Source organism: Phragmites australis, chromosome 8 (assembly GCF_958298935.1).
Source record: "Phragmites australis chromosome 8, lpPhrAust1.1, whole genome shotgun sequence".
NCBI classification, from domain to species: domain Eukaryota; kingdom Viridiplantae; phylum Streptophyta; class Magnoliopsida; order Poales; family Poaceae; genus Phragmites; species Phragmites australis.
Genome location: NC_084928.1, coordinates 32,282,740 through 32,310,229, shown reverse-complemented (window position 1 = coordinate 32,310,229; position 27,490 = coordinate 32,282,740). Strand labels below are relative to the sequence as shown.

Here is a 27,490-nt window from a genome sequence, read left to right as displayed (position 1 = left end):
ACTAATTTATATAAATATTTCATGTGATATTATCTTTCTAATTCAATTTGAATTCAAATAAATTCAAGTACACACAAATTCATTAAATACTGTATAATCAAGAGGTAAGTTCACCAAAAGATCATCATAACCCACTCATCTCATACCATATATCTAACTAAACAGAAAACTAGCGCATCCTATCCACTCTTATCTATAATTTTTTTAACTCATCTCATTTATCCAACCAAATAGAAAATTAACTCATCCTATTAAAAAAAAATACTGTCCCATTCAATCTCAGACAAGATAATTGTTGTAATAAAACATCGCCGCATGATGTGGTTAGATATACACCGTCGGATCAAAAGCACACCAAACCGCACCCAGTTCCCGCTGGGGCGGAGGCAATAACCACAGCCCATTTCCATGTCCCCTTCCACCCCCTTTCAATTTTTGTTTCTCTTTCTCGTCGCCGCCCTCGTCGCCACCACTACTTCCCTCCCCTACCCGCCGCTGCTCCCATTCGCCTCGGTTTCGCCGGCGATGTACGGCAACGACAACTGGATCAACAGCTACCTCGACGCCATCCTCGATGCCGGCAAGGGCGCCGTCCACGCCAGGGGCCGAGACGGGGGCGGGGGAAGCGGGGACCGGCCCTCGCTGCTCCTCCGCGAGCGTGGCCACTTCTCCCCCGCCCGGTTTTTCGTCGAGGAGGTCATCACCGGGTACGACGAGACCGATCTCTATAAGACGTGGCTCCGGGTACGTGCTTGTCCCCGCGGCTAGCTCCACTCCCTCCTCGACGCGCGCGCGAATCCCCGCTGGTGATTCGTGACGTGTCTGATCGATATGTGTGTGACCGCGTGTTGCGTTGTGGGCGCAGGCGAACGCGATGCGGAGCCCGCAGGAGAAGAACACGCGGCTGGAGAACATGACCTGGAGGATCTGGAATCTCGCCAGGAAGAAGAAGGAGGTGCGCCTTTTCGCTCTTGGTTCGTTTCTTCCTTCGTGCTGATTCGTATGCTCTTCAACTGGGATGAAGAGAAATCGGGCTCTGGAAAGTGTAGTTGTGCGTTGGATTGGCGTGTGGATTTGTGTAGTTGGGACTAAATGCCGGATTGATCTTCGCATAAGTGCAAAATTAGAGAGCACCGTGATCTGTTCGAAGGGATGCGTTAGTGGAATTCCGATTTATTTTTTTAGGCTCTTTTAAGGTAAGAGTTGAAACAAATCTGAACTGTTGATTTTGAAGGGAGGTGAAACAATTAAAACGTTTAGTGATATATTAACCTGCGAATACCGGCTACGCACCGGGACTTCATATGGAACGCCTCTGTCGCCTCCTGGTCTTCTTTGCGGCTCCCCAAAGGGAAGTTTTGCACGCCGATTCTCTCCTTCGATTCCTCCACCTTCTTTCATTTCCCCGAACCACGGGAAATCAAACTGTGATTTTCCTTCCCCGTACGTGCATTGTTAGGAGTATATGGGCTGCTAGATGCACTAATCTATATCTATACTTCTATATAATTCACCAGCTATGACAGATTCAGACAATCTCTACCGTCCACTCGAGTTGATCAAACGGCTACCTTGCAAAGTTGGATCCTGTTTCTCCCTCCAAATGGTTACCGCTGCTAGGTCCACCAGTTGTAACGTAAGCTTGCCTCAAGTAAGCTCGATAAGGTCAACTATCGCATGAGCTTTAGCCTTACCAACTGATGTAGCAAGCTTTGCTAAGCTCGATACTCTTTCGTAGAAGCTTGAGTCGACTCCATTCGATTCGGCTTGAATCAAGTCTATTGACATGTACTCAAATGACTTGCCGAGTTACATTTTCTTGGATGAATGGCAACAATTCATTTAGCCCACATGTGTACGTTAGGCAACAAATCATTAATTAATGACATTAGTCATGGACTGCTATAATTAGGGAATAAATCCATTTCCTTGCATGTTAACTTTCAAAACAAAAAAAATCACTAAAATACATATAATAATTACAGGTGACATATTACCTCAGGTCACCTTTAATCTCAGCCCTTGGGTTCAAACCAGACGAGGGACGGTCCATAGTACATAGTAGTTTTGGAGTACGTTAACATTTGCCTTTTTGCTTTCAGCAGCAACAAGTCAAATAAATAGATAAAGAGGAGTATGAGCGGTAGCTCAGTTGGCAAGGACACTCGTTGCGCCTGAGCCAGTCCGCGTTCGAGCGGTGGCTCGCGCGGGTACTCGTGGGGGGTTTTCCCCCAGAGGTTGTCGTGCCCGGGATTAGCCCGAGTTAGGCTAGGGTACACACGCGTGCGCGTTCAGTGGTACTGCACGTTCTCGCGCACTGGAGATCTCGTGCCTCCCAATCTCTCCTAGCTTGTGTTTGGACGCGCACGCATGTGTGTGCGTGTGGTTTGTGTTGTGTGCATCCATATTGTACCCTCTCAAAAAAATAAATAGATAAAGAGAGAAGGTCGAAAATTAACATGAAAGTGGGATAGATGGAATAAAAGTGGGTTTCACTGCTACCGTGCTACCAGAGTCACCAAAACCTGTTATAAATAGTTCTGGTACTGGAATAATATGCTTTTTTTCTTTGGAAAATCTGTAATAGCTGCACACTCATGTCCGTTAATAGAGTGCAGGCCCCATGGTGCTCTCTTATGCTTTCAGAAAAGGACATGTTTCTTTTCCTAATAGCTTGTAGAGAATTGCACGGTCCTTGTGTTTGGTAGGAGTGTCAGGTCCATTTAGGTTGTTTCTGTGTACTGCAATCTCAAAAGCCAAGTAGTTTATCTATCAAAAGAGAAGTCCTCTGTTTTACACACAAATCCTAATCTTCCATTTTCTTCTATCAAATCCAACATTTTTTTATTTCTGCATTTAATTGTACCTCCACAGTCCATTTACCATTCACTGCACACTGAGCTACTGATGTGGTGCCTCATGTGGTTGAAAAAGACTGAAGATTTTGAAGCTGCAGTATACTGAGAATACCAAACTCACATTGCTGGTGATATGGATTGGCTAGGGTAGATGGGATAGTATGAAGAAATAGGCTAGTCGCCCTCCTCTCGGAGGCTCTAACCGCTCTTTAGAGTTTCTTCTTGCTTGATTACAATGGGCGATGCGCCCTCCTTTATATAGGAGCCGGCTCTAAAAACCTAAACTAACAAATCCTATCTCTAACCGTGCTACAGTACCACGGAGCTACAACATCTGTCAATGAACAGTAATTCTAGCACATGAAAAACCAACTAACTAACTAACTATATCTCTATCTAATTTGATTCTCCTCCTGCCGAAGATGCTCTCCATAACACTGCATCCCTTTGACTTGCAGCTCGAGGAGTTGCTAGGCAGCTCGTCCTCGAGATGCTAGGCGAAGGCCAAGGTTAAAGGCCAAGGTTGATGATAGTATTGCTGATGGTGTAATCAAGCTGTACAAAGCATCATCGTTGGCCTTCCTACCATGGAATGCGAAGGCATGACGACGACATGATCTCCCAGCATGCAGTCGTCGGCTCCCACACCTCTAGAAGCCAAACACCGGTTGGTAGTGTTGATGTTGATGCTTCGGTAGTTGTTGATGGGCGGTGTCGGGTCTTGACTCGGTGGAGAGGCGACTTGGCGTGATGATTAGCTGGAGGCGACCGGCGTGACAATGAGCGAGGTTCAGTAGGGGAGGCGTGTGGAGACTCAGAGGAGTGGCGGCTCGACGCGGGAGACGTCCATCCGGTGTCGGAATCAGGCGGATCTGCGGGGGTCGGGTGGGTGGTTCGGGCGGCCATTAGCAGACGTTGGCGGTGGCGCACGTGGTACGCGACGGAGGAGCTGCGGCTCCACGCGGATCGTGCCGGCGGCGACGGATCCAAATAGGGCGACGGGGCAGGCGACGCGATCAGAGGGTAACCCGGACGGTCGATGGCGGTGAGCAAGAGGCCGGATCCGTGCGGATCCTCTCGAGTTCGGGGTGGGTGGCACCAGTCGGATGATGTTGAACAGCGCAGGCGCGTGGAGAGGCCGGGCGGAGGAGCGGCGACGGTAGGTTGGAGAGGTAGCTCGACGGAACAGGAGGCGGTGCCAGCAGATGAGCGGCAATAGTCGAGCGGCATTGTAGATCCGCGCAGATCTGCGCAGAAGTTCTGCGGCGCAAGGCTGGACGTCATGTGGCGGCGCAGGCGTGTGGAGAGGCCGGGTGGAGGAGTGGTGGCGGTTGGTTAGAGAGGTAGCCCGACGGAAAAGAGGCAGCGACGGCGGATGAGCGGCCGCTGTCATGCGGCGCTACATATCCGCGTGGAAGCTGTTCGACGCGGGGCTGGTTGTCGTGGGCGCTGTCCTCCACCTTGTGCTCCTCACGGAAGAAAAAATCGTCGAGGTTGAGGTCCATTGCTGTGAGGAACCGTCTAAATTATGTTCTAATTAATCACTAAGGCGATCATTTACACAATCACGATCACAATGATTAATCAGAATCCAACCCTGGTAGTCATGGTAAGTGTTTTATACTTAAGATCGAAACACAAGTCTTTACAACATAATTCATCACATTAAGGTATAATAAAGAGCGAGTAATAAAATTATATTACAAGTTTTTAAGTTATTATAATTTCATCATAATTTACATACGACGAACACTAGGAGGATAAAAGACAGTTTAACTCCTAGTTGGTTAGAGTTACTACACAATAAAAAATAAATACGAGAAAAACAAAAGACAGGTAGTGCCATGTGCCCATAAGCACCACCCTAAAACGACATCTCACGAGTAGATAGCACTACTCTCGCCTGTCGCCAATGTCGGCAGACGTAAGTAGTCAAAAACTAACTCTTTGTCACCTGCAAAATAAAGCAACGTGAGTATGAAGGTACTCGTAAGACTTAATCTATAATGGGTACATATAATAATTCGACTCTAAGGATAATACATTTGATAATGAATTAGCAAGAAATCGATCATAAGGTTAAATGAATTCATATGCAAAGCAGTTTGGACACAAGAATGTGAGAACCTACAACTTAACCAACTATACCCTCATATCCAGATATCAACATTGTAAACATATCTGTACAAGGAACTATCTCATAACCAACCTCAACCATCACAACCACTTCCCACATCGGAACTCTACGACTGATGCAAATGGACAGAAGCGTGCTCATAACCGAGAGCGCGACAATTCGAATTAATCTTACACCCTGTAGGGGGTACATCTTTACCCACATGACACGATGAACATTCGACTATGTTTGATAAACCATGATGGCCTCTATGATAGTCACTGTTTGATGTGTTGTTGGCACATGGCATGTTCATATGCCTAGCAGTCCTTTTCTCTTCATAGTTGTAAAAAGGAATCAAATATTTAGTTGACCAAAAATCATTTGAATTGTTTCAACATACAAACTAAATACAATTGATCCCTTGGGATTGCACAATCTCAAGTCTTTACTTGTATTCCAAATTTTCCAACAGCTCTCACTGGTTCATAAGATGTATCCACATTATATTAGTGTTATTTGGTTTTGCATTTGGTGTTACTTTCACTTTTAATGTGATAATGTTGGTTATTAAAAGGTAGATTTTTGTAGTTCAATTTATTTTCACATTTTCACCTTATGTGAGAACTACATGTTCACTTACATTTGGACTTCTATCTCTTCCATTTTTTCTATGTGTTTCTTTATTACCTAAATGTTTTAATATTCAGTTTGAGAAAGAGGAAGCCAATCGCTTGTCAAAACGCCGTCTAGAGACTGAGAAGCCACGAAATGATGCTACTGCAGATATGTCTGAAGATCTCTTTGAAGGAGTGAAGGGAGAGGATGCTGGTGATCCATCTGTTGCCTACGGTGACAGCACAACTGGGAGCACACCTAGGATCAGTTCAGTTGACAAGCTATACATAGTGTTGATCAGGTATGGAATAGTTTATTTATCAAATTCCAATGTAAGAAGAGCACATGTTACAGATTGATTAAGTTAAGCGGGATTAACTCATCATGTAACGAGATGCTATTCATATCTGATGCAAAATGACCTACAGTTAACTGGAAGAACTTTGTTTAATAACTGTATACTATTGCTTACCAAGAGGTCCCCTTTTGTAGCAAAAAGAAAAGGCATAAAGGAAATCAACTTTCACAGATTTAGCCTGCATACTCATAAATACTCAACTCAGAATCTGTGGTATCATACATGGTTCCTATAGCCCTGTCTAATAAATAAGAAGTAATCCTTTGGCTTGTTGGTATTTGTGTTGAAATCTATTTGCCATTGAATTTGTTTTATGCTCTATTGTACTGTAGCCTTCATGGCCTGATCCGTGGAGAGAATATGGAGCTTGGCCGTGATTCAGATACTGGTGGCCAGGTAATGTTATTGTTGGTGCATTTAATTATATAATTAAGTAAAGTGTATTCTTTCTCCAGCATGAATTTATTCAAACCTTATCCTATAGTTAAGTGGGGTAGCTATTATTTTCATTTGATCTTTTGAAAATATCCCCTAAAAAAATAATATAAGGAGATAATTTCACTTGCATCCACTGTGTTCCATTTCATAGGTCAAATATGTCGTGGAACTTGCTAAAGCATTAAGTTCATCTCCTGGAGTTTACCGGGTTGATCTATTGACGAGAGAAATCTTAGCCCCAAATTTTGATCGTGGCTATGGTGAAACAGCCGAGGTGCTGGCTTCCACAAGCTTCAAGAACTTTAAATATGAAAGAGGAGAGAACAGTGGCGCATATATCATCAGAATACCATTTGGGCCCAAAGACAAGTATCTAGCTAAAGAACATATCTGGCCTTTCATTCAAGAATTTGTTGATGGTGCTTTGGGTCATATAGTGCGGATGTCAAAAACTATAGGTGAAGAAATCGGCAGTGGCTGTCCAGTGTGGCCTGCTGTGATTCATGGCCATTATGCCAGTGCAGGAGTTGCTGCTGCTCTACTATCTGGAGCACTTAATGTTCCCATGGTGTTTACAGGGCATTTTCTTGGGAAAGATAAGTTGGAAGGGCTTCTCAAGCAAGGGAGACAAACGAGAGAACAAATAAACATGACATACAAAATAATGTGCCGAATTGAGGCAGAGGAGGTGTCTCTTGATGCATCTGAAATAGTTATAGCAAGCACCAGGCAGGAGATAGAAGAGCAATGGAACTTGTATGATGGTTTTGAGGTCATGCTTGCAAGGAAGCTTCGTGCACTAGTCAAGCGTGGTGCCAACTGTTATGGTCGTTATATGCCTCGTATGGTTGTGAGTAGATACCATTACTCTGTTTTTTTTCTTCCTTCAACAATCAGTTATAACTAGCATTGGCGTCAACTATATTTCATAGTTGGCCAATTAGCATTAGCCATGCTTGTTGCCATTATCTATTATAGAGGTTTAAAATGCTTTAGTTTTCTATTCCTTCCTTTGCAGATTATTCCTCCAGGTGTTGAATTCGGTCATATGGTTCATGATTTTGATATGGATGGAAATGAAGATAGCCCATCTCCAGCCTCTGAGGATCCATCTATTTGGTCTGAGGTCGCAAAAATATCTTCAGATTTGTACATGCAAGATCTCACTTTCTATTTGACTTATTCAACAATTGATAACACTGACTAGTTTATTCTTGTTAATCCTGTTTCTCAGTTTGTGTGCTGATGGTCTGTATGTGATGACAGATAATGCGGTTCTTCACAAATCCTAGGAAACCTATGATTCTGGCCATTGCCCGTCCTTATGCTGAAAAGAATATTACAACACTTGTGAAGGCATTTGGTGAATGCCATCCATTGAGGGAACTTGCTAACCTTGTAAGATAAGACTTAGAAGTTAGAACCTAACATTTTGGTGTTTTGGATATATTGTTTTCCATTATTATGAGCGTGTTGCAATAAGTTTATAGCTGCTAGTAATCTGGAACGCCCTCAGCATTCTTTTTCTTACTAACTTTTGATTTTGCATTCCAGACACTGATAATGGGTAACCGTGAGGCTATTTCCAAAATGCATAAAATCAGTGCAGCTGTTCTGACATCGGTGCTTACATTGATTGATGAATATGATTTATATGGTCAAGTGGCATACCCAAAATATCACAAACACTCTGAAATTCCTGATATTTATCGTTTAGCAGCGAGAACGAAGGTATATTGTTTTCAGCGAAAGAATTGGCGGTGCCATGCCTTGCTTTGAATACCAGGCACTTGGAAGTTCTTATCTTTATTCTTTAATATCTATCAGTTTTGATCTGCTTCTGAAAAGCACTCATGGCATACCTGAGTGTGAAATAATAGCAGACATTTTCCTTTTTTAAGTGGCATTCACCAGTACTACTTTTCCTGTTATATGTATGTTGATGCTGACATCATCCGTTGAGCATCTGCAGGGCGCTTTTGTAAATGTTGCTTACTTTGAACAGTTTGGTGTCACCTTGATTGAGGTCATGACTACTGAAATCTGAATTCAATTTTGGAACCCTTATCATTTCCGTATCCTAATTACTGCCAATCTGTTCATTTTGTGAGCAGGCTGCCATGCACGGTTTGCCTGTAATTGCAACAAAAAATGGGGCTCCTGTTGAAATTCATCAGGTTCATGCATCATATTGTGCTGTTTGTTAAATTAAAATCGTACCAACTTCCAGATGTAACAGACTGGCTCCTTTCTGGTGGATGTTAATGCAGGTTCTAGACAATGGTCTCCTTGTTGACCCCCATGATCAGGATGCAATTGCAGATGCCCTCTACAAGATGCTTTCTGAAAAGCAGTTTTGGTCAAGATGTCGAGAGAATGGACTGAAAAATATACACCAGTTTTCTTGGCCTGAGCATTGCAAGAATTACCTGTCAAGGATATTAACTCTTGGCCCAAGGCATCCTGCTTTTGCGAGCAAAGAAAACAAGAAGGTGCCTATGAAGGGAAGGAAACATATCGTCGTTATTGCTGTGGACTCTGTTACTAAGGAAGATCTAATGCAAATTATCAGAAATTCTATTGAGGCTACACACACTGGAACTTTGTCAGGTTCAACAGGTTTCGTGCTGTCGACTTCACTGACAATAGCAGAGATACATTCTCTATTAATATGTACAGGCATGCTTCCTACTGATTTTGATGCCTTCATATGCAATAGTGGGAGTGATATATATTATCCTTCACAGTCTAGTGATATGCCAAGTAATTCCCGTCTTATATTTGCATTGGACCATAGTTACCGATCACATATTGAGTACCGTTGGGGAGGAGAAGGTTTAAGGAAGTACTTAGTAAAGTGGGCTTATTCAGTAGTAGAAAGAAGGGGAAGAACTGAAAAGCAAGTCATTTTTGAAGATCCAAAACACTCTTCAACATATCGGCTTGCATTTAAAGTCGTTAATCCAAATCATGTAAACTTCTTTCCAGAATCTTCTAGTTTTTAATTGAATTTTGCTCATTTATTATGTGGACTGTTTAAGTTCATCGTTTTATGACAGTTTATGCAACTTTTTTATTTATGAATTGTTTATATATTGTAGTTGCCTCCTTTGAAGGAGCTGCAGAAGTTGATGAGAATCCAGTCACTGCGTTGTCATGCTCTGTATAACCATGGTGCTACCAGGCTATCTGTAATTCCAATTCATGCTTCCCGATCTCAAGCTCTAAGGTCTAGCGCTTATTTTTCTTCATTCTTTAATCATCTGATTGTTCCTTTTTTTAGAGGAACCATCTATCTGTTCTGATGTAGATAAGTTGCAGTATCATTGGGTGTAGAGCCATTTTGAAAAGTTTCTTTTTTCAAAACGTGGATATGTTTTTTCATTGCTTAAATTTATAAGAAAATTAGCTCAGAACCATCAGAAAAGGTATAAAATTGGAAAATACTATCCACTGTGGCGATGACTTGTTGGGCTGGGGACCACATTTCAATGACACAATGGATTCTATTTTATCAACTCAGTGACAATGATACCGAGCAATATTGTTCTTCACATTGGATGATTTATTGTGTGAACAATCATAAGCATTTTTCTATAGAATATTAGACAGTGGGAGTGAGGGAAACCTTACTCTATTGCTTTGTTTGGGTCTCAGCTAATTACCTATAACCAGGGTTAAAACTTCCAAAACTGGGGCTGGTTCTCATCTGCTTGGTCTTTGGACCCTGCCGGTTTGCTGGAAGATGGCCAGGAACTGGGTTGGTCACCAGAATATAACAGGGAAACTATAATTTGGTCCGAATAGAGCAGCGTTGGGTGTGAATAGGTATTAACACTGGCTGTGAATTGGTTTTGAATCCATATAGGGTTCTTATTCTAGCTCAGACTGTTTTTTTTTCTCGAACACAGGAGAATTGTGTATCTTTGTATTAAAGAGAAAAGAAACGAAATTGAACAGACATACCCCCTGCTAGGGGACCGAACACTATTCAACAAACTCCAAACACCAAGAACAAATTACAAACGCACCACTGAATAAAAGACAACGACCACTGACCTAAGACAAAATCTTATCCAGGCTAGGGCCCTAAGCCCCCGTAACACCCCTAAACACCAAAGGTGGACATCGTCAGATAACACTCGAAGAACCAATTGAACCCTTGGAGCAGCACCATTAAAGACCACATCGTTTCTGTGTTTCCATATCCATCAAGCACATAAGATGACCAGGGAATTAAATCCCTTCTTGTGCTGTTTATCAACTTGTTGAAGCGCCCTTAGCCACCAATCACCAAACAACAAGTTATTGTGCGAGGGAGAGAGCAGGACAAGACCAAATGGAGAGTGTCCTAGACCAAACCTCCCTTACGAAGACACATTTGGTGAGGATGTGCTGAGCATTCTTGTCTTCTTGATCACACAATGGACAACCGTTCGGGTGGGGCAGTCCGCGACGGGCAAGACGATCGGCAGTCTAGCACCTATTGCGGATGGCCAACCATAAGATATTGCACTTGAGGGGAGCCCAGGAGCACCACAATCTTTTCGATGGTTCGAATCCCACAAAACCCATGAAAAAAGCCTTGTATGCCTACTTTACTGTAAACAGACGTGTGGCTGTGTGCAACCATATGTGATGATCCTCCTCTCCTGGTAGCAGCTCAACCTAGGGGTGAAAACTGACCGGATTTTTCTCGCTCGCCCGATCGCCTGATCCGATTTATATTCTAATCGGATATCCGAAAAAATCATGGATCTTGGATATTTGTATCGGATTTGGATATAGAGAGCCAGGTATCCGTCGGATATCGGATATCAAAAATAAAATCGGATATATATAAAGACTATCCAACATCTATTCGAACCTATCTTCCGGAGCTTTAACTTTTTCATACAAAGTCGGATGAAAATGATCTTTATATGAAAATTGTAGCTCTCGATGAGATCTATAAGTTTCTATTTGATTTTTTTTCTTCATTTGAAGTTATTAATACATTCAAATAATTAATAAAAATTTCAGCTAACATATTGGGCACTCATAACTTCTCCAATTTTGCTGTAACATAACTCCTTTCATGAGAGTATATTGTTGATTTGCTTGTTGGACCTCTAATGTAGTTGAGTTTTGGATATGTGAAATGGTCGAACAATCATAACATATGCGATATATATGGTTGTTGCTTTTACTCAATATCCGAATAAATATTCGTGACCGACAATGTCTACATCGGACTCGTCACATGTTCGATCCGTATCGATCTGTATCCGTAACAGAGACTATCTATATCCGTACATGTATTCAGCACGATTTGTATCTGACTCCGAACCCGAGGAGAAAATATGAGATAGGATATAGGATCAACGATATCTGTCCGTATCCGATCCGTTTTAACCCCTAGCTCAACCCCATCCAGAGCATCCCAAAGTTGAAGGAACTCGATCAAAACGCTAGCTATAAGAGTACCATGAATATCATGGATCCAACGATGAGCTTGAGCCACAGTCTGCCGGTTAATGGCGCCTTTAGGAACAATAGTGACCAATAGTGACCAATGTCGACGCAATCTCCCGCATCGAGTGGCCATGGAGCCAACGGTCCGACCAAACTGGTTTGACGATAAGCCCACATAAATAGAATGGTTATGGCCCCTGGCTATAAACTCCTAGAAGAAGTTGCGACATTGAAATGGGGAACTCCAGCACTACTGACTACAACGAGTCTTAGTTTGCATGTTTGTTTATTCATGAGCTGCTTTTTCTTAAAGAAAAAGGATTGTATTCTATATTTTATTCTTGCCAAATGTTTGCTGTAGCCCAGAGATGATCATGTTATATATATATATATATATATATATATATATATATATATATATATATATATATATATTGCTTTGTGTAATATCCCCAGAGTATAAGAGGTTATTTGCATATTATCATCTATACATGTATATATACTAGTCAGGGCCTCTAAGGAACACATTGTTATTCCTAAAATGGTATACAAAGCCAAATTTAGGTTTAGCGTTTCTTTTCTCCTTACGTGTTGCAACTCCACGCATCTCTTCCTTTCAGCCGCCTCCTGTGCCGCCGTCTCCCCTCCGGATCCGACCGCCGCCGCGCATCCACCACCCACCCACATCGGCTGCCATCGCGTCACTCCTTAGCGTCGGCACCCGATCTCGCGCTCGATGCCCGCCCGATGTGCCTCCGCCACCTGATCCGGCCGGATCTGCCTCTGATCAGTCGGATCCGCTGGCCTCCGCCATGTCCCGTTGTTGCCCGTCCTTGCCCGACCCTGTCACCCGCCCCCGCCCAGCAGCCTCTCGGCGTTGCCCATCCATTGCCCGGCGCCGCCCCCTCAGCTCGGCCCATCGTGGCTCCAGTTCGGGAAAGAAGCGGAGGCAGGGCTTTGAAACCTTCGCCTGTTTGCCTTCGTCGAAGACGTTGAGTTTCTCAGTTCCAATTGGCGCCTGATCTCCTGTGCTCGACTCAAAAAAATAAAATAAAAATTGCAGCAGCACGCCACTTCTTTTGCGCTCTTGCCGTCGACTGCCGCTTCTCTTTTGTGCTCTTGCTGTCGCTTACCGCTACTTGTTTGCACGTGAGCAACTTGCGCTCTCGCTGTCGTTTGATACCTCTTCGTGATGTCGTCGATCACCGTTTTCGTTCCTCGGTGCTCGGTAATCTTTGATGGTGCTAACTACCGGGACTTCGCACAACATATGTGCATTCACATGCATGGGCTTTGTCTTTGGGGTGTGCTCTCTAGTGGCGTTCCTTGTCCGCCTTCCCTTGATCTTCGGATGGAGCTCGTGCAACCATCTGTTGGCAAAGGAGACAACAGCTATTGAAGTCGCCACCGCTGCATATGAGAAGGTTGTCTCTGCTTATCAGAAAGCTTTGGAGTTGTACCGTGATCAGTTGTCTGACTGTGCTTAGTGGATGGATGATGCTCGTGCCACGTCTATTCTGCTAGTGTGGAGCCCAGGATTTCTTCTGAGATTGTTTTCTACTGCGTTTCAGATGTGGACTTATCTTCGTTAGACCTATGAGTCTTCTGGGGACGCTCTCTATTTGTTTGTTGTTCGCCAGGAGCAGTCTCTTCAGTAGGGTGATGCTACGTCTATTCTGGTTGCTAATGTGGAGTCCAGGATTTCTTTTGAGATTGTTGAGTTCTCTATATCCTTTCAGATGTGGACTTATCTTTGTCGAACCTATGAGCCTTCTGGGGATTCACTTTATCTATCTGTTGTTCGTTAGGAACAGTCTCTTCAACAGGGTGATGCCACGTTTGATGTGTTCTACGCTCAAATGTCAGGTGTGTGGCGTCACTTGGACTCCCTTTGTGTTGCTGGTTGTCGCTCCTTGGATCTGCATGCTAAACGGGATTTTTGACACCTCTATGAGCTCTTGACTTGCCTTTGTCCGGAGTTTGAGTAGCGTCGTGCTCAACTGCTTGCACGACATCCTTGTGTCATGCTTGTGGAGGCTTTTACGGAGCTACGCTTGGAGGAGACTCATCAGCGTGGTTCTGGATTGCTGTTGCTTCCCTCAATGTTGGCTGCTCGTCCACCTACTGCGCATACATCTTCGTCTACATCACCGCCTGCTCCTTTACTCATTTGCCTTTTGTAGCATCTTCAGGTGGTGGTGGCTGCCCTCACTACACCTACTGCTGCGAGGGCCATGTTGAGGCGAACTGCTATCGGAAGAAGCATATTCGACGTTCCTCTGATGCGTCTACTAGGCTACCTCTTCGACTGACACGCAGTAGGAGATTGTGACGCTACTTCGCTGTCTGGTTGCTACCTCTGGCTCTGCATCGACAGGTTTTGTTGGTTCTATTACTCCATCTTCTGTCACTGAGAGATCATCTTCTATGCAGTCAGATACTTCACATTGGATTCTTGATTCGGGGGCATCTTTTTATATGACTTTTGATTCTTCTGGTCTATCTTTGCTTCATCTTCTTGTTTCTCCTCTTCATGTCATTACTGCTGATAGTACTTTTTCTGTTGCTAGTCGGGTCATCCTTAGCATTTTTTTCTTTTAACGTTTCTTCTGTTGCTCATGTTCCCTTTCTCACCATGCAACTCATGTGAATTGGTCAGCTTGCTGACCATGGTTATCATGTTATTTTAGATTCTGACTCTTGCTGTGTTCAGGATCGTCTCATAGGTGCTCTGGTTGGTATTGGCCCCTGACACCATGATTCTCAGTGTCTATAGGAGCTCGACTGGCTTCGTCTTCCTTTCAATGCTGTTGCCGGTCTTTCTGCTTCCTCGACTACTGGATCCTTCCAGCAGTGACATAATCGTCTTGGTCATGTTTGTGGACTGCGTTTGTTTTCATTAATTTGTCGTGGTCTTTTAGGGCATGTCTCAGGAGATACGTCTTTAGATTATCAGAGTTTTAAGCTTGGTAAACAGATTCAGCTTCCTTATCCTCATAATCAGTCAGTGTCTCAACGTCCTTTTGATATTGTTCATTTAGATATTTAGGATCCAGCTCCATTCGTTTCGAAAGGGGTCATAACTACTATATTATCTTTATAGATGATTTCTCTCGTCACATTTGGATTTATTTCATGTCTTCTCGTAGTGAGGTGTTATCTATATATAAGCGTTTTGCCACTATCGCACTCAGTTTAACACTCCCATTTATACATTTCGTGCTGATTCTGCTGTCGATTTTTTTTTTCTAGGCATCGCCGTTCCTTTCTTGCTGAATAAGGTACGCTGTCTCAGTTCTCCTGTCCTGGAGCTCATGCTCACAATTGCGTTGCTGAGGGTAAGCATCGTCATCTCTTTGAGACAACTCACGCGTTTATGATTGTCTCTTTTGTCCCATCTTATTTTTGGGCTGAGGCGGTCTTCACTGCCACATACTTGGTTAACATTCAACCCTTTTCTTTTCTCAGTGGTGGGATTCCTTTTGAGCTTTTATATGGACATCTTCCTGACTACTCTTTTTTTCATCTTTTTGGCTATATTTGTTGCGTTCTTCTTGCCCCCCATGAACGTACCAAATTGACCTCTCAATCTATTGAGTGTCTTTCTTGGTTACAGTGCTGAGTATAAGGGTTACAGGTGTTAGGATCCTGTTGCTCGCCGGATACGCATTTCTCGGGATGTACTTTTGATGAGTCTTGTTCCTTCTATTCTCGTACATCTCTTTCCATTTCTTCAGCTTCCTTAGTCGAACCACTGTCTTTTCTCACCTTTTATGCCACACCCATCATTGTTTTTTCTTCTCTTCCCTGGGCATCGTTGGCATCCTCTCCTGTTGTGCCTTCTTCGGTGCCTTTCATGCCTTTGGCCTCCAACTCACAAGCTTCTCCTTCTGGTATTGTTGAGCCTTTTACTCTCCACTACACTCGTCGTTCATGTGCTGCCTCACATCCAATTGTGCCGCTTTCTGATGTGCCATCTCCTTCTAGCAATTCTGTTCCTTCATCTTTTCCTTGCTATTCTCTTTGTGATTGCAATTCAATTCGACCCCCTGATCGTTTTGGCTTTGTTGGTGTTGTTCCTGTCGAGTCGTCTGCTTACTGTGATGCTGTTGTTCATCAGTAATGGTATCATGCGATGACAGAGGAGCTTGCTGCTCTTGAGCGTATCGGTTTGTTGGTGTTGTTCCTGTCGAGTCGTTTTCTTATTGTGATGCTGTTGTTCATCAGTAATGGTATCATGTGATGACAGAGGAGCTTACTGCTCTTGAGCGTATCTGCACGTGGGATTTTGTTCCTCTTCCCTCACATGTTTGTCCTATCATGTGCAAGTGAGTCTATAAGATTAAAACCCGTTTTGATGGTTCTCTTGAGTGTTACAAGACTTGTCTTGTCGTCCGTGATTTCCAGCAGGAGCATAGTCGTGACTATGATAAGATTTTTGCTCTAGTGGCCCACATGACCACAATACGTACTCTTCTTATTGTTGCTTCTGTGTGTCAATGCTCTGACTCTCAGCTTGATGTCAAGAATGTATTTTTTAATGGTGAGTTGCGTGAGGTCTACATGTACCCACCACTAGAGTGTTCTGTTCCTGAGGGCATAATTTGTTGTCTCTATCGCTCTCTCTGTGGCCTTAAGCAAGCTCCTCGAGTTTGGTTTGAGCGCTTTTCTTCTGTGATCATTGCCGTTGATTTTTCTACTAGTGCTCATGATCCCGCGCTCTTTGTTCGCACTTTCTCTTATGGTCGGACTCTTTTCTTGTATGTTGATGACATGATCATTGTAGGATACGATTATGAGTATATTGCTTTTATGAAGGCTCGTTTCAATGAACAGTTTCTATGTCCAATCTCGATCTTCTTCGTTACTTTTTTGGGATTGAGATTTCTTCTATTTTTGAGTGATTTTTTCTATCCCAAGAGAAGTATATTCAAGATCATCTTACTTGTGCTTTTCTCACTGTTGAGACTCCTATAGAGGTTAACCTTCAGCTTCAGTCCACTGATGGTGAGCCTGTTGCGGATCCCACTCGCTACCGTCATCTAATTGCGAGTCTTGTTTACCTTAGTGTCACTCGTTCTGACATTTCTCATAGAGTGCACATCCTCAGTCAGTTCGTTTTTGCTCCTACTCAGCTCCACTATAGTCTTCTCCTGCGTGTTTTGCGCTATCTTCATAGGACTATCTCTTGTCATCTCTTTTTTCCACGCTCCAACGTTTTATAGCTTCGTGCTTATTCTAATGCTACTTGGGCTAGTGATCCTTCTGATCGTTAGCTTATTTTTGTCTACTATGTTTTCTTTGATGGTTCTCTCATTGCTTGGAAGACTAAAAAACGGATTGCAATTTTTCGTTCTAGTGCAAGGACTGAGGTACGAGCTATGGCGTTGTTGACTGCGGAGCTTAGTTGGTTACAACAGTTATATGAAGATTTTGGTGTTTCTTCTCCTGTACTTACTCCGCTTTACTCAAAAAATATAGGTGCTATCAGTATCGCTCAAGATCCGGTGATAAGCTCACCAAGCTTATTGGTGTTGATGCTTCTTACATACGAACATAGATACAAGATTAGGTGATTGTTCTTTAGTAGGTTTCTTCCAAGCTTCAATTAGCTGATTTTTTTCACGAATGCACAGAGTATATCTCCAAGCTCAGTGTCAATGTGGTTGATCTCCCATGAGTTTTAGGGGTGTTAGATATGTATATTGCTCTGTGTAATATCCTCAGAGAAGTTCTTTGCACATTATCACCTGTATATGTATATATACTAGTTCAGGATCTCTAGAAAATATAAGTTGCTATTCCTTACAGATTAATGGTTAGCATAGATACTACTCCCTCCACTAAAATATACAATGTCATGGGATCCGTACATTTTGAATATTTGACCATTAATTTAGATTGCCCATATGATGACGATGCCATTAGATTTGTCTTAGAAAATACTCTCATAATATATGATAACAATGCCATAATAACAACATTTTTTGTTACAGGTATTTGTCTATTCGCTGGGGCATAGAGTTGCCTGATGCTGTGGTTATTGTTGGTGAAACTGGTGATTCTGATTACGAGGAACTGTTTGGAGGCCTTCACAAGACAGTTATCCTTAAGGGTGGATTCAACACTCCTGCAAATAGGATTCACACAGTCAGAAGGTATCCTTTACAAGATGTTGTATCACTTGATAGCTCAAATATCATTGGAATTGAGGGTTGCAGCACTGGTGACATAAGGTCTGCTCTGCAACAGCTTATACCCACACAGTAACATCGAGTGCCATCTATGTTGTTATTAATAGGAAGAAAGAAATGGACAATACAAAATACACCATACAAATATTATCGCTTCCATACTTGATGGAAATGCCGATTTTGCCTCTGTCGTGTACGTGTGTGGTCCCTGCTTGGGCTGTGAATTACATTCCCTTGGATCCTCACACTGGAATTTTTTGGAGTGAAAAATGAGTAGATCAAATTGTACAGACGAAAAAAACATCGTTCAAATGTGGATACTGAAAACATCCGAAGGAATCATTTCAGCAAACAAGCTTCCAAAATACAAAAGCTGCCTAAGCTCACAATTTTCCATCACTGCAGAATGGACCTTATGGTTCCTCTGCAACCCTCTTTACTTTTTTTTTTCTCTCTACGAGGGGTGCCTAGTGATTGTGTAAATACTGTTTGACATAATTCAGCTATATATCTAAAGCTCTGCTGAAATTCATACAGTTCTATTGTTTTCTCCTCAAATGTGCAAAGATCTACCATCCAATTGATATGCAAGAACACTTTTTACTATTTTCAGCCTGTCTTGTGGTTGTAGCTTTAATATCCGTATCCATCTGCTGCTGCGGTGGTTATGAAATTATTGTGGCAATTGTTATGACTTCATTATGTAAAACCTATATTATATGCGTAAACATCATTTGTCGATATGACTTGCACTCAAAGCACCTTCTAAGTTTGGTGTAGTAGCTGCAACAATTACACCATGCTTTTCTTCTACCACTTCCCACTGGATGATTACAAACATCCCTATCTTTTCGTATAAACACGCATCTTTTAAACTTTGTTTACCTCTGTGACTTGCTTGGTCTTCTGTTGCAGTGTTGCTTGCTCTTGTGCTGTTACAGAGCCTTTTTTTTCCTCTTTTTTAGACTTTGCTTAAAGAGTTCGTTTTTTGGCCATTGCTTTGAAACTATTGATTATTGATGTTAACTTATACCAGTTAGAAACAAATTGCAGAGCAGTTGGAGTGATTGGTTATCGGTTTGTGGTTGGCCATCTGTATCTGGGACTGTGATACGGCTGCTTTTCTTGCACACACGCACACACAGAGAGAACAATTTCAGTGTCAAAGTCGTGAGGGTTAGGGGTATATTATGAATGCATACGGTGCCTACCAGATGGAGAAAAGGCTGACCAGAAAAATGCGGATTTAACACTTGCACTTGCTTGTTTCTGGTTCATTCCAAGATATGAAACAGTTGCCATTTCAGTTCACAACTTCACATAACAGAACAAGTGCCAAGCTGACGAAGCATGCCAGCAAAAACAATAGAAACGTGGGCTTTACGGTTCATCCTCCGGCTTGCTTCACTGTTTAGGACATGGGTTTGATCTTCAATGCAAACCTTTAACCATTATCTTTTCCTTAAGTAAATATAAAAAAATGAAATATAATATAAAAAGTGCTTTTGACGGTGAATCTATCGCCTATCCTTCACGCACCATTATACGGTATGTCATCACGATACATATGTTTCTTCTCTTCTGTTGACCTGCTATATCCGTTCTGAAATAGATATTGTTCTAGAATACGTACAGTTAAATTTTAAAAACTTTGTCCACTAATATACACAAAACTATTAGAATTTAGCATATGAAAATAATAGTAATGAATTTGTCATAAAAAAATACTTTAATATTATCTAATTTTTATCAACTTTTATCAAGAGCTAGTTGTCAAAAGTAATAATCAAACATACTTGTTGGAGACCGTGTCAATATACTAAACGATAAGTAAAAAAGAACGGAGATAGTAAAAATTAAGAGGTGTGGAGTTACTATAAGAAAAAAAAAAGATCTACTATAAAGGTTGTCAGTTAAGTCGTCTCAAGATTATGTGAAAGCTATGAGACGATTGTCATTGTTCATATTGTAATTTTTAGCTTATGAGATAGTTGTTTGGTGAGACAACAACCTCTTTCTGTCATCTCCCTCTCTCCTCGCACATCACTAAAATTCTACATGGCAATGTATAAGACAGCTGATGTGGAACATTATACCTGTCTTAAGACAACACCATTGTCCTTGCCCTTAGTGGCTAAAATTTCAAACGGGACGTGGCAGTACATTATCGCCACTGATCATTTTTACCTTCTAGAGGATTGGTTGCAAGCCCTCACTTACCCTGGGTACAAGAGAGCCAAGGCATGTAGCATGGGATATGTTGTTTAAGTGTATTTGGTTGTCTGAATCGTTCTAGCTTATTTAATGGACACGTATCATCTTAAGAAAAAACATATTTGATAGATACAGAAAATCAATTCACTTATCAGTGTCACAAAATTATCTTTATATGAGTAAACAATCATAATATCAACTCTTGCATCTGCTACTGTGACCTCAGATTTAGTCAATTAAATAGAAAATCAGCTCAACTTATAGAGATAGATATAACCAATCAAACAATCTTCTTTTCAACACATGTAGCTTCATTTAGCCTGCTTATATGATACAACTCATAGCCATCTTATTGCACATGTATCTTACCATCTTTTTTTTAACAATAGTACGGACTTTGCTATTCATTAAAGGATAAGAGAATTACAGCACTGAAAGCCCGCGAGGGGATACGCCGATCAAATTAGACGATTAAATCAGGTATACCGGGAGCCATTTCAAATTTTCAGTATCGCATAGCACGTGCATATTACAAGAAAGCTCCCCCACCAAATTTGCTTCTCGGAATCGTTCAAGGCTTCAAGCCATCTTTGATCTAACCTGGTCTGAAAACGAGCGAACCCTTCAACGTTCACTGCTCATCATCAATTCATCATTCACGAATCATCACCAAGCTAGGCACCGATCACTTTATCTGAAACCCGCACGTTTGCATCTAGCCAAGCAAGCTACCGGCACGTCGAGTCACACCACTCCAAGTCTCCAAGTCCCCATCACATCGATGCATTGCAAGGAAGCAGTCAACGCAGAGGCAGCACGCAGCCTCCCTTAGCAGCTTGCGCCCTCTTTGAACAAAGGAAAAAAATGGAGGAATCCTTGAAGATCTAAATCCTATAGGAAACTTTCTTGTGTAACTCTTTGGAACAAAGGATTAGGCTTCTACAAATCCTATGATATTCCTATAGAATACCTTGTCCCGTAGGAATTTTGAAGAAATTCTAGCAATAGGTTCAATCTTATAGAAAGTTTCTTTTGTGTCAACTTCTTCTCAAATTCATATGTTTTTCCTACACTTCATTCGAATACTATAGTCGTTCTCTTTTACTTGTCATTTAGAATATCGACACGGTCTTCGATAAATATGTTTGATTATTACTTTTGACAACTAGCTTTTAGTAAAAATTGATAAAAAATTGATGATGTTAAATTATTTTTTATGATAAATTTATTATTATTATTTTCACATGTTAAATCCTAATAGTTTTGTGTATATTAGTTGTAAAAGTTTCTAAATTTTAACTGCACGTATTGTAGGATGACATCTATTTCAGAACGGAGTCTCTTTTCCATTAGAAACTTGTATGTATTCTAAATTCCCGTGAAATTGCAAGCACCTCTAATCCTACGTTTTTCGTGTTCCTGCATTCCGTAACACACCCTAGCAAGATCGGTTGGTTGCGAGCTCCCAACTAATCAGGTCGGCTTTGGACTCTGACGCCGCCGGTCGCCGGGGGCGGGGCCGCGTTTTCCCGGCGTTCCAACGGTTGCGCGCACGCCACATGCCCACAGCGAGAAGACATGCGGCGGCTTCTCGGAAGCAAGGACTCGCTGGAGAATTCATTCGCGGCGGTTGGGAAGATGGATGGATGGTTGGACGGCCAGCAAACACCAACAAACCTAAACGGGTCAAATGGTTTGAAGGACCCAGGGCGAGCAACAACAACCACCTAATTCTGGTGCAGAGCAACTTCGGTGGTTATTATGCAAACATTAATGGCTTTCTCTGTTGGTATGCAACTAATTTTTCGAGTACAAGATGTCGCTAGGCATGCACACACTCCAGCTAGATTGAAAGACAAGCCTCACGTTCACATGTACACCTCCAATCTTAACAATTAATCGACAAGGTAGTCTGATGGCAACACCCTCGAGATTGAGGTGAGCTAGAGGGGTCGATTCCCCTCCGTATTCTCATATAGAAACATCCAATAAACGCCGTGTAAAAGGGACTTTAGTCTATAAAAAAATCTTACCAATTGATATATTCGGCGAGACGACAATAAATTTTAATTAAATTTAGAACAAACAAATTAGTAAAGTTTAGTGGCAACAGGTAAATATGAAAATATCATCCGATTTGTTGCCATAATTTAATTGTAATACTGCTGAGATATACTGGAGATTGGAAATTTGTAGCTAGTGTTTTTACTCTCAATTTTGGAAATACACTTCTTGCCAACACATTGATTTGACATTATATAGTCCCTTTGAAATTCAATAAGTGGGGCCACTATGCCAGTGAATTATGCTCTGTTGGTACTATTTGGTTTTGCTTTCTGTTATTAAAAAATGATTGATGTAGGCTCTTTTTATTTAGCTTCCCAACAGTATTGATGGGGTTGTCCTCCTGCCCTACCTGTACCTGTCCATGTCCACTTCAAAGCAATGAAGCCCCTCGCTGGTGTGTATACCATATACCATACCCAAATAAATATTAGCTTTTACAATAATGATTAAAATTATTATTACAAATATTAGCCTGTGGCCAACGACAAGTGAGCCCTGGAACAACATAATGTTGGACATTTCCGTCTCAGCTTGGGAGCATCGATCACAGATAAATTCAGGTAACAAAAGAGGAAAAAGAAGCAGCTTAAAAAGCACTGCACCCTTGCACAGAGCCATACTTGTACACAGATTTCTTGCCTTGTTTCCAACAACTTCTTGCAGCTTGCTGCTCCCGTGTCCAGCTGACACTAAATCCACTGTGCTGTGCACAACCCATTTCCAGCTCCGGGCCTTTATAACCTTTTTGGCCCTGTGATAATTCTGAAGAGAGAAAGAACAGTGGGTAGCTGAGAGAGAGGGAGGGAGGAGAGGGAGGACATGGCCATGGAGAGTGAGGAGGGCACTGTGACTATGAGTGCCCACCAAGAAGCGCCGGCGCCGGCCATGAAGGGAGGAGAAGGAGGAGGAGGAGGGAGGAAGAGGAGGAGGAAACAGAGGAGGGGAGAAGGAGGGGAGAAGAAGAAGAAGAAGTACGCCCTGGTGAGCTACCACGAGCTGCCGGAGTACATGAAGGAGAACGAGTTCATCCTCAACTACTACCGCTCCGAGTGGCCTGTCCTCAATGCCTTCCTCAGCCTCTTCTCCTGGCACAACGAGACCATCAACATCTGGACGTATGGCATGGATTCACCACCTAGCTCGTGTTCTGATTGCAATTCCATCACCTTTTCTTGGGTGTGAATCTTGTTGTTGATGCGATGCTGTTCTCGTGGGTGCAGGCATCTTCTTGGGTTCGTGCTGTTCTTCGGCCTCACCCTGGTGCATCTTGGCCAGTACTTCCCCCAGGTGGCTGATCTGATAGGGCACCTTTCCTGGTGAGTTATTGTTCAGAATTTTAGCTGCTTTGTGTTAGTGCAAATTGGTTAAATTTGTTGAATGCATAGTCAGAATCAGTATCACAATATGATGTCTCAGTGACACTGAAGAAATACCATAAGTTATCCTCTAGGATTTTACCTCATGCTTTTTTTTACCAATGATTTTACCTCATGCTTAGGTTCTGGTTCAAGGGCCATGATTGTTGTGAGTTTCTACTTACAATTTTGTGAAAGTAAATCCAGCTGTATTCACAACTCTCACCAACTAAATTCACTTCCAATACACGTAATGTGATTTTGATGTAAAGAAAGTAGTTCTTGAATTGAGGAGTTACTACATAATTTCTCACCATCTTTTCTGACTGCAGGCCAATCGCAAAGGTTGCTGAAAATGTCTCCAGCAATATTGGGGATGTCTTATCTGTGAGTAATTTTCATTTTCTGAAGCATTTCACTCATATGGTAATTCTAGGAGAAGATACTGGATTGCAGTAAAAATGCCCTGGTTAGATCCACATGATAAGCAGATTTCTGTCTGCTACTTTGAATGGTTCAACTTTTCAGTACCAGCCTTTTGTTTGTTCTGATGTCCATGATATGGAAGGCAAGGGTGGGTGAGCTTCTGATTGCTTGACTTGATGAAGCTTGTTAAATTCACCTTTTTTTAGGATGCCTTTTTTCTGGTCCCAACAAAAAGGCCACAAATGTGTTGGTTGCTTCACTTCATCCCAACAAGTTAAGTTTTAGTGATGTGTTCAGAGGATTCTGTTGTGATCTAGAGATGTGAACAAGTTCATCCCAACGTCATGACCCTTGCGGCATGGCTCTTCTGTTGTCGCGACTTTCTTTCCTATTGAAATCCTCGTGCTACCTACCTAAAGAGTTACAAGACGCCATATGCAACAATATATCATTGAGAGAATATAAGGTGCAACTTGCGTGATATCGGAGGTTATGCCATGTGAATATTTAGCTTTCATATCAACCCATGTTTCATAAAGGATTTCATATCAATCTTCCATTTTCACACGATACTTACTGTTGATTCTTAGGTTGCAACATGCTGGTACTTAATTGATCATGTATAGAAAACCTTCATCTGAATTATTACTTGCTTGTAATGGCTTCCCAACTGTTCAAAGAGTAGCTCTACCTGACTAGAATATGGGTGGATGCAGTATTCACACTATACTGCGACATCCTGACAATTAGTACTTGTTTTTGTCTTTCGTCTTGTAACTTGTTTGCAATACATTGCTTTCGCTGTTTAATGGCAGTATGTTTCAGAATTTATTTGTCAATCATCACAACTGTCCTGACAGTCATTTGGCGTCCTGGTACTGATTTACTTGGTCTTCGATGCATGTCCAGGGTGCGGCCTTGTTCATACAGACGAACCCTGCCCTGGCCTCCTACGGCATGGCCGTGACGTCGCAGACGACGAGGTGGCCGTTCTTCGTGTTCCTTGCGGGCGCCATGTTCTGCCTGCTGAGCAGCAGCGCGTGCCACCTGCTGTCGTGCCACTCGCACCGGCTGAACCTGTTCCTGATCCGCCTAGACTACACGGGCATCGCGGTGATGATCGTGGTGTCCTTCTTCCCGCCCATCTACTACATCTTCCAGTGCGACCCGCACTGGCAGGTGGTGTACCTGTCGGCGATCACGGCCGCGGGGGTGGCGACCGTGTACGCGCTCATGTCCCCGCGCCTGAGCGCGGCGCGGTACCGCGCCCACCGCGCGCTGTTGTTCGTCGGGATGGGCCTGTCGGGCGTCGTCCCGGCGGTGCACGCGGTCGCTGTGAACTGGCACGAGCCCCGCCGGAACGTGACGCTGGCGTACGAGGGCGCCATGGCGGTCTCGTACCTGACGGGCACCGCGTTCTACCTGACGCGGGTGCCGGAAAGGTGGAGTCCCGGGACGTTCGACCTCGCGGGCCACAGCCACCAGATCTTCCACGGGCTCGTCATCGCCGGCGCGCTCGCGCACTACGGCGCCGCCATCGTGTTCCTCAAGGCCCGCGACGAGATGGGGTGCCCGGCCAAGTGAACGGCAACGCCGGCCAAGCCCGAACGCGTAGAGGCATCGAGTGATCGAGGAGTCAAAAGAAATCGTTTTGGTTTGTGAGGTTCGCTTCTCTAGTGGTTACACTTTTACTTACAGCAGCAGCAGCAAGTGTGCAATATTGATTAATACCGTCCGGTGAATGACAGTCAATTGTTGCTACAGGTTCGATCTCAATTTGTACATAGAAGCTTGATTATGATTGATTGATTCTTTGTCTGTTTGACATGGGCGGACCCACCATGATGCATGGGTATTCAATTGAATACCTAACTTTTTGCAAAAAAATTAAGTATATATATCTTTGCTGCTTCAATCCATCAGACCACTCAGCAAATCGTAAACTAATTATTTTAGTAAACTAATAAAAATGATTTCACTAATTTTAGGGTGTTATGGATTAGTTATGAATTAATCTATCTGCAACACATTTACTCAATCCTGCACGTTACAATAACTATTTCAAGATTTCATATATTTTTACAAGATAGAGGATCATGTAAGAAGACTAAAAATTTTTGTTTCATAATTTTTGGATTAGTAAATAATTAACTATGCATTTAACTCGAATTAATAAATGAGTTGTACGTTTTTCTTTTTTTTTCAAACTTACTCTCCATGTAATATGATGCAAAGGATATTATTTTTGAAAACAAATTTTACAAAAGGTCTTATAATTGTCTCTAGTTTTTTTTTAGAATTTTTTGTGATTTTTTTTAAATTTTTAAATTTTTAGACGTGTTTTTGTAACAAAATCAAACATTTGGGGGTTTTTTTTTTGCAACAAAACAATTTTTGGAGGGGAAAGTTAAAATCCAAGTGACTTTTAGGGGTTGCATTTTTCCCTAACTGAAAAGAGCCCACATAGCAACAAACATCAGATATTTATGATCTTTATGTTGTGATTGCCCAGTTCGACAATCAGCAGTTGAGTATGAATTTTTTTACAAGTTAAGGATAGTGACATCATTAAACGCTTCCAAGCCATAAAGCAACACAAAGTTAAATTGTAATTTTCTTTAAATGCTTTGTAATTTCTTTTAATTAATTGAAACTTCTCTACTATGAACAATTTATACTTTAAAATTTACGCTACTATGAACTTCTCGTATTTTGAATTAAACATTTTTTTTAATACTAAATACCCAATCGTTAAATCCTGAGTCCGTCACTTGTTTGAAGATGCAAATTGGAAGGGTTGTGATCAAAGAGATAATGCAAACAGGTTACTCCAGTCTCCAGTAGCTTTCAGGTGGACGACGACGACGCTAGAGCAGACCTGTACGTACAGATGGAGCAGGCGCTCACCGGCCGGGCTCATAAATCTCCGACCTGCGGACACGCACGGAGCGTGGTGGCAAGACTCAGGGTGGAGTCGAGCTGACAAGGGTTCGATTCCTCTGTCCGGCACCCTTTAGACTCTTATGAAATCCGTATAATTTGAAGAGGCACCGGTAATAAATAAATAAATCGCTGACCCGTCCAACAGCCGATGGATCAGAACGACCTTTTGCGTCGCGCCAGCCGCAGCTGTCCAGTCCTCCAGTAGACCACCCGGCAGTCCATTCTTGTCATTTATTCTCTCTTCATTCGGCGGCAGGCGAGGGCTCTCACCGTCGTACGATGTCGCCGTCGACATCATTTGGTCATACTCATGCCAACCCAATTAATTATGGGTGCCAGGACGCGCGTGTAGCGTGATGGCAAGAGAGCGTAGCTCGCTCGTTGCCCACGCGAGTTTGAGCGCGCTAAGCTCGACTCCATGTCTTATCGAGGTTTTTTGCCTGTAGTTA

General features: G+C 42.5%; 2 protein-coding genes across 9 annotated transcripts; both read left to right on the top strand.

Moving 5' to 3' along the window:
- The first annotated feature begins 362 nt into the window (after positions 1-362).
- LOC133927099 (probable sucrose-phosphate synthase 3) lies at positions 363-18,576 on the top strand. 8 transcript variants are annotated; one of them, XR_009911248.1, is made up of 14 exons: positions 366-744; positions 866-955; positions 5,685-5,893; positions 6,283-6,346; positions 6,540-7,238; positions 7,407-7,514; positions 7,655-7,786; positions 7,943-8,119; positions 8,361-8,414; positions 8,503-8,565; positions 8,659-9,360; positions 9,490-9,617; positions 15,095-15,180; positions 17,839-17,976. XR_009911248.1 is itself a non-coding variant. In XM_062373397.1 (13 exons), exons 1-13 carry the CDS (start codon positions 409-411, stop codon positions 14,600-14,602), a joined length of 2,796 nt encoding a protein of 931 aa, XP_062229381.1. In that variant the 5' UTR covers positions 366-408; the 3' UTR covers positions 14,603-15,059. The 8 variants fall into 8 exon arrangements, 6 of the variants coding, with proteins under 6 accessions (XP_062229381.1, XP_062229379.1, XP_062229378.1 ...); XR_009911249.1 differs by lacking the exons at positions 15,095-15,180; positions 17,839-17,976 and having other exon boundaries at positions 363-744; positions 8,659-9,067; positions 9,186-9,360; XM_062373397.1 differs by lacking the exons at positions 15,095-15,180; positions 17,839-17,976 and adding an exon at positions 14,569-15,059.
- A 4,207-nt stretch (positions 18,577-22,783) lies between these two features.
- LOC133927098 (heptahelical transmembrane protein ADIPOR1-like) lies at positions 22,784-25,925 on the top strand. Its single transcript, XM_062373393.1, has 5 exons — positions 22,784-22,877; positions 23,042-23,432; positions 23,538-23,633; positions 24,005-24,059; positions 25,008-25,925. The coding sequence occupies exons 2-5, from the start codon at positions 23,137-23,139 to the stop codon at positions 25,680-25,682; spliced, it is 1,122 nt and encodes a 373-aa protein (XP_062229377.1). The 5' UTR covers positions 22,784-22,877; positions 23,042-23,136; the 3' UTR covers positions 25,683-25,925.
- The last annotated feature ends 1,565 nt before the right edge of the window (positions 25,926-27,490 follow it).

Coding starts and splice junctions, on each gene's coding strand:
- LOC133927099 (XM_062373394.1), top strand. CDS start 409: ATGTCCCCTTCCACCCCCTTTCAATTTTTGTTTCTCTTTCTCGTCGCC. Junction 956..5,684: donor TCGCCAGGAAGAAGAAGGAG/GTGCGCCTTTTC, acceptor TTTAATATTCAG/TTTGAGAAAGAGGAAGCCAA. Junction 7,239..7,406: donor GTTATATGCCTCGTATGGTT/GTGAGTAGATAC, acceptor CTTCCTTTGCAG/ATTATTCCTCCAGGTGTTGA.
- LOC133927098 (XM_062373393.1), top strand. CDS start 23,137: ATGGCCATGGAGAGTGAGGAGGGCACTGTGACTATGAGTGCCCACCAA. Junction 23,634..24,004: donor CTGATAGGGCACCTTTCCTG/GTGAGTTATTGT, acceptor TTCTGACTGCAG/GCCAATCGCAAAGGTTGCTG. Junction 24,060..25,007: donor ATATTGGGGATGTCTTATCT/GTGAGTAATTTT, acceptor ATGCATGTCCAG/GGTGCGGCCTTGTTCATACA.